Source organism: Neodiprion lecontei, chromosome 2, assembly GCF_021901455.1.
Source record: "Neodiprion lecontei isolate iyNeoLeco1 chromosome 2, iyNeoLeco1.1, whole genome shotgun sequence".
Lineage (NCBI taxonomy): Eukaryota > Metazoa > Arthropoda > Insecta > Hymenoptera > Diprionidae > Neodiprion > Neodiprion lecontei.
Window position 1 is genome coordinate 14,875,100 of NC_060261.1, and position 10,698 is coordinate 14,885,797.

Genomic DNA, 10,698 nt, shown 5'->3' on the forward strand with positions numbered 1-10,698 from the left:
GATTATACTCTTGAAATGAAGCTGAATTTCCGCAACCATTATGCGAACCCCTAATGGTACGTTACTAATGGACGAATGAATGAAAGTTGAAAGATTGCGTGCGCAGTAAAAACCGCGAGTGGAATTATCCGTATAGGTATATGGACAATTGAAGTGTTGCGTTTTGGCATTCGTCGTGAAAAAGAATATATCGTGTGAATTTACGAGCGATAGGTAAAAATTAGTAAGTGATTAACGAGTAAAAGTGATCGGGAAAATGGATGCGACAGGGATTACGTTTTGCTACTCGTCACCGTACAGCTTGGATTCTCTGGTAAAATTGGCGCAATATGTAATAAAAAAAGATAAGAAAAAAAAAAAAAACCACACGTCACAGAAAAAATAAACAGTGTGACTATATCAGTATAGGCAGATGTGCGATCTAATAAATGCTGCGGAAAATAACCGTGTTTAGAAAACTCGTGTCCATTTCCCGTATCAGATAAAAAAAGCGCGTTATCTTTCCTTAACGAAGGTTAACGGCGGCCCATGGCCATTGCCACCATGGGTTAAGGGTTCGTGTTAATCTCGATTTACAACTCGAGCTTTCGTCGTTAGTTTTAATCTTCTAATATGAATAGATAAATGCGAATAACCGTGTCGGGCGGGTTGGCATAATATTATCTCAGTAGTGATCTGGGGAGTGTGAACACTGTAAAAATACACCCGTTAGCGTAATAAACCTGTCCGATAAATGGCGGTGACAAAAGGGCACGAGGTTTGCTGCAGAAGCCTTCTTGTAAAAGCTCGAAAGACACACGATGGTCACGATGCGGCGTGCTTTCGGAGCATTTCGCAATGCAAACACGTTATTTCGGGAAAGGATAAGAATCTTCGAGGGGTTTGGAAAAGGGTCAAGCGTGATTTCCGAAAAAGGGCCTACAACCGTCTTCCAAGAAATCGACGTTCCTCGCTCCGCGTTTTACGACACTCGATAACACAAGGTGTAACACTTACATTCATATTGCTACCCCACGGCAATCACTTTCTCGTGTCGTGACCAAGTAATTCACATCAAGTCGCATTGCGTCACGACTCGACGAAGATTAAATCGAGGCTCCTATGAATTTCAAGCCGAGCCAGTTCATTTCCATGATAACTCCACACCTTTCACACCGTGTCACGATTCAGCGCTTGGCCTTTTCTTCTTAATTCATACAGTTTTGAACGCCCATTCTTGTATTGAATTCACTATTTTCCAGTCATACCAGCTGAAGTCCCGGGACAACGATCTTCGTTATCTTTTTCACCTGGATCCTCCATGTGGAATGATAACATTCCTCATATGCATGTTTGCCGTCCTCTTAATCGCTTCGGCAATGATCGTGAGTACTGATTTTCAAATCTGAATAAATGATATTCAAACAAATCGAAACGTCGCGTCGATGCGAATCCAAAAATAATTTCGAAAGAATATGGTGTTTACTACTTTGTTAAAAGTTTCTCGATTTTTTTATTTTTCCTTTCGCCTGCTAACGTTGAGTTACAGCTTACGGTCACCCAGTATGCTAATTACTCACGTTTGAAGTGAAACTTTTCGAATGTTTTGGCATCTATTGTGGAGGTACTGGTTCGCCCTAAGTAACGACGCAACTTTATAATTATCAGATAACAGTTACTTTGAATTGAAGTTTACGGCGGAGAAAAGCTTTGCTCTTCCCTTCCCATTCCTTTCCCTTTCCGTTTCCTCTCATCCCCCTCTCCTCTCCATCTCTCTTCTCGCCCCCGTCACTCGTTCTCAGTCTATTTCCTCCCACGGATCCGAAGAAAGGGCAGCACGGGCGGAAATAAGTACAGAGACGTTTGGGAATTCGAATTTATTCCATAACGCGCTAATTAGTCATTGTCTACAGAGGTAATAGCTTGATTATACGATAAACTTCACACCGGTCGAAAATCACGAAGTCTGATTAACCGGAGATTTTGGCACGTGCGACTCTCCGTATAACTTCCTGATCTCATGGTTCGGGGCTTTACCGAGAATCTGGAAGTTAGGGGGCGTCGACAATCGCAATGGTTCCTGATACAATAATTGTTTTCAGAGCTTACGTGCGATGCGTAGGAATGAAAATCTTTCCCAAGAGTTACAAGAGGACACTGGTAATGTCAGTAATTTGGTAAAAATAGGGAAAAACACAACGAGAGGAAAAAAAAAACCCGTGTCTTCATGTTTTGAATGTTGAAACTTTTGCAGAAACTGCCTCGAAAAGAGAGTATATTGGATATCAGGCCAGCTTATAACTGCATTCACAAACACGTTAGTTGTACACTCTGTATGAATTTGTGGAAAGACTGTTACATAAGGTGTGAATACGCATTAAAATATTAATAAAATTGATTTCAGTTGAAGCAAACTGACGTGTTTCAAGAAAAGGCCAAGAGAACGGTACGTTTTAGTTTTACGCTTAGGTAGAATGAACCAAAAACTACAATAAGAATTCTAAACAAATTACTATTGACCATAAGCTGTTCCTCGAATGCTTTCAACAGTTGTGGAAAGAGCGTCTCGAGATTGAAATAATGAACAGCAGAATATCCTGCATCAACAAACTTCTGAGACCAGAGGTAAGCCGTTGTTATAAGGGGAGTAATTCCCTTCATTTTTTGTTGCTTGTAGAAAACCGTCTTACCCATTGTTATAGTTAATTGAAGACCTTTTCAGTGGAACATGTAAGTCAATCGGCTCAGACGTACGTTTTTCTTGCACAGGCGCCGCAGTCTCAATGGCGAAAATCAAGATCGCCAAAAGTTTTTTACCGCGATGGAAACGCAATAAAAGCATAAAGAATGTCTGAACTGAGAAAGTGACATTCTGTGAGCATTATAGGTAATATTCCAAGTATTCTGGTACATTGATATTACACGACGAAGATTAAAATTTTTCACCCAATTAATATGATAAAGTATTTGAAAATTCGTGGAATTATTTTATAAGGGTGGTGTAACGCTTGTACAATGTACGTGTATATAAATAATTTGTTGAGCATTATATACACATGAAAAAACTACGCGCACTTTGCAAATTTTATTGATTCATAATGTGTCGCGAATGTGTCGCACCATTTCCGATCTATTTTTAAATCGTAGGTACATAAATATAACTAGGTTGAAGCTAGTAACGTTATTGTAATAAAACATTGGAGAAAAAAATCACCATTTTTTTTTATTTTACAACGATTGTTTAAAGAACTAAGATTTCGAAATATGTGTGTTTGATTTTATTACGGTTTACTGAATTTCAGACAATTCCAAAATCGCGAAATAACAGCTTTTCTTCAGCATGAATCGTTACGATAACGTTACAAACTTCATTACGATAACATACTATGTACATACGTATATGTACATACTATATATATGTATTTTTCTGCTATTTTTTAACTATTGACCCATTTCAACAGGTTTTCATAGCTGCATTAGTACTGACTAACTGTCTAATGCACCATGCCTGCCTATCCATCCTACTTTAACCGTTGCCGCGTTTCACTAATTAGGAAGCAGGATGGCTCTGCTTCCGCGATTCCCGGAGTCAATCAACCGTCGAACATCAATAAAAAATGCGATATCAGTCAAGCCGTAAAACCCGCAACATGCACTTCAGAGACACTCGATCGTCCCACTGAAAACCTCTCGATTGTCTACGGCGGACAAAAAATTAAAGTTCTATGAACATGAGTAGGAATTCTGGTTACAGTATTTTTTGTTATCAGAAAATTATAAATTCATGTGATCGACGAGAGGAGAAAAAAGAAAAGGTAAACGTGCAGGCTTAAGTTTATACATACAATCTTTGTGTAAGTAGCGGCTGGAGATACTTATCCGAGCGATTATCGAGCCCGTGTTTTTTTCCCTCTACTCTTGTAATGCCGTAGCGAGTAAGTATAATAAAATGGAACAGAAATTGCTGGCGACTGCTTCGCGATGCCTGATAACCTTTCGCATTATTGGAATGTGAAGCTGAAATGGGCTCGCCTTTGGTTAGTGTGAAACGCAGCGATTCTTTTACCTCAAGAACCAACGATACCGGCTTCTTTTTTCAACAAACGTACACACAAACGAATAATTTTGGTGGGCTAAATTCTTGAAAATGAGAACATATTAATCATATATTTGATATAAAAATTATCTATATTCTTAGATAAAAAGAATTTGGCGTGTAATTTTGGCTCCGACCATTATACGTTCACGATATGGAGGAAACCATTGTTTTTTTTTTTACGAAATTCGGTAGGAACATCCCCATTTAGCACAGAATTAAAATGGCCGTCCCTAGGTTAAACGCAATTGCAGTTTTATTTCGGTTCTATAACATAGGAGTTATAAGTGGTCTTTTCTGAACTGCACGCATGCGCTGTCTTAAACAAATCTGATATTACGCGACCCTAACCTCAATTTCGTGCTTCGTGAAAAGAACTCATAGCATACTCTTGCCGTATATCTTTATTATTAAAACGATTGCACAAGAGGAGTTCGGCTCATTTTCTAACCGGTAAATTTCCACGTGGGCATTCCTTTAGTCAGCTATCTAATTCTAGTTACTACTACTTTAGCTGTAGGAGCATTTCTTTAATATCGTCAGACTTGCCGAAATAGAGATGATGATGATGGCGAGCAGACGCTCGTCGCTTCTGCATGCCAACTGCAAAGTCGAACGAACCGATTTGCGGGATCAAATCTTAGATCACTCGTGGGATCAAAGTAAACAGGTTACCGCGTCGCACAGAGTTCACCTTTCCTCGTGTATTCGTCACGACTGTTGGTCGCGCTTTCTTGACGGCATGGCGGCAGCAAAGACGGGAGATGGGTAGGTGCAGGATAGGTATACGTATTACAACTCTCCCGATTGGCTTCACTGGATCATGGAAATTCTTGCCTAAGCTTCGGCTTACGACCTGCTCACTTCAACTGGCTTTCCAAAATTAATTTTACGATCGACGGAAGGGGCGAGGAGCGAGGGCGAAATCCTGCTGACGGGTCACAAGCCAACGAGCGAGCTTCGGTCCCAAGATCGAAGGAATTTACTTTAATTCGAACGGAACTTCTACAGATCTCCTTCTTTTTCTCTTCCTGTCCCCCCGTTTTTATACTTCTCTGCTTGCTTTTTTTCAACAAAGTTCGGTAAGCTACGAGCCGAGTCGAGACCGGGGGATAAAATTGATTTGGCGATTGTTTTACTTCGGGATGTTAAAACAATCCGTATTATACGAGGCTCGAGGTGAAAAATAATGGAGGTAATAAATTTACGAAATCTTACCAGCCGCTTTCCGCCCTCTTGTGAACTATAAAATTTCAGCACTTACCTTTAGTGGATCAATAAAAATGCAAGGGCACGTATATCCTTCCACATTTAATCCATTTATGTATACCCACATACCTATAGGTATATACTCGACGTACAACCCGCATTCAAGCAAAATCCTAAAATCTTTCCCCGTTTAGGCGTTTGATCAACCGGAAGAAAAACATACGTCTCTCACTTTTATCGGTGAATCGTTGGTAGGTATATAAGAATAAATTTTCAACATCGTAGAGTACGGAGAGAGGAGGATGAGGATAGGGACGGAATAGATTATACATTATTTTGTGTACGTGTATCACAATGTCTCAAAATGGATGTGTGCCCTGAGCAACGACAGGCTTGTAACGATGTATCATAATGCTTACAACGAGTGATGGTATTTTAAAGAGGGAGTCTTAATCGTGACAACTACACCTACTTTTATGGGTACCGATGCCCCAAACCTCTTTCTCCGAAGTAGAAAGCCATGGCAGTGGGTCCTCCTCCGTTATCGCGATTTAACGCAGCATTAATAATTGAGAATTGGCCAATTCACGACAGGAGAACCTCGCGAAGAAATATCGGAAAAACCTTCAGACGCCAAATTCTCCCTCGGCTTTCCCTCTTTCTCCTCGGCCCTCGACGTCTTTTTCTGACTCTCTTTCTCACCCCATATATAGGTATATCGTAGTGTACAGTCCCGACTTCGTAGCTCAGCTCTCTTGTTCTCTTTGGCCTCGGCCCGTTCCTGTCCTTGGCAGATCTTTGCCTCGGGTAAGAAACTACCCTGCATCTCGGCCCGAGTCACCGAGCTGTATTTGGTTATTTTCTTCCAGTCTTTGTTCCCACGGGTTTAATAAAACTGTTCGCTAACGCTCTTCATGCCGAAGAGAAATCCGTATTTTGCCTTTGTCGGAAACTTTATCACGTATACAGTACATCGTTATACCTACGTCTCACATACACATTACTCAACATGCCTGCACTTGAAACACACTTTTCCTTACCGTATTCCTGTGTGTTCACGGGTATGCATGGGGATTGGGAAAAGCGGTGGTAAGATTCCGTCAAATAGACCTAAGCGGTGTGTTTTCATCTCGTGTAAGACGAGAAGAACTCGCATGTGGATGGCAGTATGAACGGGACGCTGGAGTTACAACGTTGCTCTTGACAAAGCACACAAAAGGGTTAGAGTAGGACAAGTGAGTGATTGAGTCAGGAGAAGAGCTCGGGGCTTCGCTACCCAATTGGATTGAACTTGACAGCCGGAAGGAGTTTTGCTAACCTCTGCCTCGATATTACCTTATTCCGCTCTCTATCTCTGTCTTTTTAAAAGGGGGCGAGAAGAACATTTCCTCTGCGTGTCTAAATGAATCTCGCTCTTGAAGCTCGTAAATTGTCAACTCTACATGTACAAGCATGTCTATATACCTTTATATCGATTCGAACCCTCTTAATTCATCCGTGAATGGTAATATATTACCTCACTTCACAATACATTATTGTGTCTTTCAGGCTTCTCAGATTTTTTACTACCTTTTCTGAGTGCTCATTCACAGCTTTCGGGAAAGAATTCCAACTTTTTATTCTCCAGTTATACTTGTTATGCGTTATTCATGACCAATTAGGTCTTCCGCGTCTTTTCTTCGACCTTTCTATTCAATATGCATTATAGTAAACGGTGCTCGAATTCGATTGTAAACCACTACTTCACTCTGACCTTTGGAATATCGAAGGAAGAAATATACAGCTTGTTCTATTACAATGGTAACGCACCTACTACTTACATCGATCTCAAATAGAGTGTGCATGAACTGGTGTTTAAAAAAAGGATCAATTTTTTTTTGGACCACCCAGTTGGAATTATATTCGTATATACAGGATTGTTTTTTTTCCCAGTATATCATACATTCATACGTACAACGGCATATAAAATGACGTGAAAATTCACATATTATTATATAGGAGCAGTACTATCATAACTCGTTCCCTCAATACCGTCGCCATTACTAATAGTATACGTATAATGCCAGCAATACGACGATGGCATTGAAAATTTTGCCCATGTATATATACGTGTACATACCATTAGCATCAGATATTACGTATAATAGGTGTCTGTGGGTGCTTGTGTGTGTATTGTTTGTCGTGGAATGGACTGAAAGCCAACTTTACGCCGGTTTGAAACTGGTTATAAATTCTTTCAGGCCATAAATTTGAATGCAAAACTGTTGCTGCGGATCCTGGACGCGGCAAGGCGTGTAGGGAAAAAGAGACTAAGGGTGAAAAACGGAACAGCAAAATGAACGAAACTTTAAATACGTAAGCGGTGTAAACATTTTTTTCGTAGTTTCCTCGTGCAGTTGAGGTTAAAAACGAGCCCTCGGGGCATATCGGCGTCGAGCGTTATTAGAACGGAAGCGATTAAGTGCGGTGCTCGTTCGATCGGGTACGGCAACGCGTCCGCCATTTGCGAACGACGGACGGACGGATGGGCGAAAGACGTTGACAAAGAAGACTTTGTCGTGGAAACAACAACCCCTAAACGCGTGCGCGCGTCACGTGTCTCGCGGACTAGACGGTCTTCGACGCCATTGACTGTGCCTCCCTTTCTCACCCTCTTTCTCTTTTTTCGCTACCCTCTCGTGTATTCCCGAGAGAAACTAGGACCGTTTCAGGGTGTAAAGCAACATCGCGTTTCTCGCGGTTAGACCGCGTATTCACCTCGTCATTTCGCGCGACCTAAAATCTTGGGCCCTCGGCGACGCGAGCGCTGCGGGCGGGCAATCTTAGAGTCGCACCGACTTTAGCTGCACGGAAAACGTTCGGATATTATCGATTCGCGCGTCGGGAGAACTTCGGGTCTTTTCGCCAGTTTTCGCGGCGCGGCGCCCGAAGGTCGACAAGGCCGCTCTTTCGCTACGTATCATGTGTGTATGTACTTACGCCCTGGAGGGATCCGTTCTTCGGTAATAAATTGACCATAGTCTCTTACCAAACATTTTTCAGTTCCTCGCTTCTTCCACTTTGGCACGACCAATTCTCTTCCTCCCCGCAAGGGTGCTGCTGCAACGGCCTCGGATCGACACGCGTACAAAGCCCACGTAGAGCCTCCAGCTCGGCATGCAAGAACGGCCGGTGCTTGCGTGGCTTAAACTACCCTCATCGTCAGTAGTTATAGAAATGGCGCATAACCCGGCTCAAGTAATTTCGGGTATATGGTCGTCAGCCGGAGCTCTGCCACGCTGCCACCCACACCTATGATTTCCTACGTACGTGTGTATTCGGATGCTTATGGGCGTATGATACCGCAGAACGCCGAGTTACATAAGGGTGTACGCATGTTCTGAACCGTCTACGGTCTTTCTTTCTCTTTATCTGGCTCGCCGGATCGTCCGTGTCATCGATTTTACCACCCTGACCTACATGGGTATGATTTCGTATAACGCAATCATCGCAATTATGATCAATTCGAAATGCTATCGTGCTGTATCAGAATTTTTATTATCTAGTATGGAAATTGTTGAACCCGAGAGGCCATTCACCGAAGGAAGTCGTAAATTTAACAGTCGGAAGTGAAATTGTAAACCAAAGAAACCTCAGTGACTGAAATATTCTTTGAAATTACGAGGGATGAATCTAGATAACTAAAATCATTGGGCAACATTGCGAATCACTTTAAATAACGCGATGCCGTTGAAGAGATCGTGTGGAAGGCGTCGGAAATCACGGAAATCGTTGTGAGACTGACGATAAACGACAAATGATTTGAATTTATTCATGTTCTATTGATATCTATTCCTTTATTGATTTCCAAACCAAATGATTTACATTAATGTCCAACGATTTCGAAGCATTGTAAGGGATTTCCTGTAATTCTCTCCGATCCGGAAATCATTGAAAATCGCCCAGAGCGCTCGGAAATTGTTGGAAATTAGAGGGGCATAGGAAACCGCATGGTATATTGAAAATCGATGAAAATCACACAATAAGATAAAAGTCACTAGTAATCACTCGAATTAAAATCGTTCATACAATATTCAAGTGAATGGCCCTCGGTAGAAACCTGTCGACAGACACAACCCAATCAACACGTCTGAGCGTCATGAATTTTTCTCATGGTCAGTGCTCACGTACCGTATCCGTACAACTATTTAAAATCATGTCATAAATGCAGATAATCCAACGTAATTTCATTGCAATTTTAAGAAGCATCGAGTAGCTTGTTAAGCTTGTATATCGAAACAGCTCGCTAGAATGGACTAATTTATAAATCTTTTCATTTCACGCATTCGTTGCGACCGAGATTTCTATATGACCCGAATAAGCGAAAGTATAATATTCCAAGTTACAAAGTAGTTCACTCGTGGTAAGACGACAGCGACGGGTCGAATTCTTCTGCGAGCAATGGTGAAATGCGTTCCGATATCATCTCCACTCCTTGTGCTCGAAGTGACAAATATCTTTCAGAAAATATCAAATAGCTTTGAACCTGGACAATGTCGTGCTGCCTGCTAGGATCTACTGAACCAGTGATTCGTGAACATTTGTTAGACATGACAATACTTGTGAAATAATGCGCCGATATTGAGCCCGTCGTAGAAACGATTTTCACGTGTACAGAAAATATTATGCACGATTTGTAGGGCTGAGAGTTCCAGAGTAACGATAGACATTGATGGAAACATTTTGCTTGTAAGGAAAATATATAAGCCCAAGTTCGTGTTTACTAGACAGAAAATTACACCAGATTAGCTAAATCGCTTACAAATGTATTATTTAAGTTTCATTAATTTTTTTTTTTCTTCCATGTTAGGTTCTTATTTCTATCAATTAGTATAATAGATTCTGACGGGAACAAATTCCAACTATGAATACGCTGCACATTTAATTTAATCGATTACATTTAATTTAATCTGATCCTGAGCTAATAAAAAAAATTTCTTTTCGTATAATGCGATCGTTAAATATGCATTCGATGCTGTCGGTTGCAGTTAATAATTTATAACGTAGACAGGGTGATGATTGATCGTAATGTCAGATTGATTGGCCTTGATAAACGGCAATGAATAAAATATGTATAATCTCAGAAACTAACGGTGTTATGTGGTATAGCGAAAAGCTTTGTATTCGTATATTCTCTTGTTATAGCCGCGATAAAACCGTAATTCGCGTAAATACTTCATCAACAGTCACCGGCAATATTCACAATCCGATCCAACTGGTACGATAAAAGAGCATTCTACCTTTAACAATGAGAAATCAGAGATGATTCGCCACCAGTCGATGAGAATTCTTGAAAAATTGAAACTAGACAGATTTATAGTACGGATACTTCAACCAGTTTATTCAATTTTTAGAGCTGTTGTTTCAAATAACTT

General features: G+C 41.0%; 1 protein-coding gene across 1 annotated transcript; it reads left to right on the forward strand.

Annotated features, from left to right (window-relative positions):
• The first annotated feature begins 1,849 nt into the window (after positions 1 to 1,849).
• Positions 1,850 to 2,823, forward strand: LOC107216815. The gene is made up of 6 exons (XM_046730592.1): positions 1,850 to 1,894; positions 2,082 to 2,144; positions 2,234 to 2,296; positions 2,384 to 2,425; positions 2,530 to 2,604; positions 2,749 to 2,823. The coding sequence occupies exons 2-6, from the start codon at positions 2,094 to 2,096 to the stop codon at positions 2,821 to 2,823; spliced, it is 306 nt and encodes a 101-aa protein (XP_046586548.1). The 5' UTR covers positions 1,850 to 1,894; positions 2,082 to 2,093.
• Positions 2,824 to 10,698: the final 7,875 nt, after the last annotated feature.

Coding starts and splice junctions, on each gene's coding strand:
- LOC107216815 (XM_046730592.1), top strand. CDS start 2,094: ATGCGTAGGAATGAAAATCTTTCCCAAGAGTTACAAGAGGACACTGGT. Junction 2,145..2,233: donor TACAAGAGGACACTGGTAAT/GTCAGTAATTTG, acceptor AAACTTTTGCAG/AAACTGCCTCGAAAAGAGAG. Junction 2,605..2,748: donor ACAAACTTCTGAGACCAGAG/GTAAGCCGTTGT, acceptor TTTCTTGCACAG/GCGCCGCAGTCTCAATGGCG.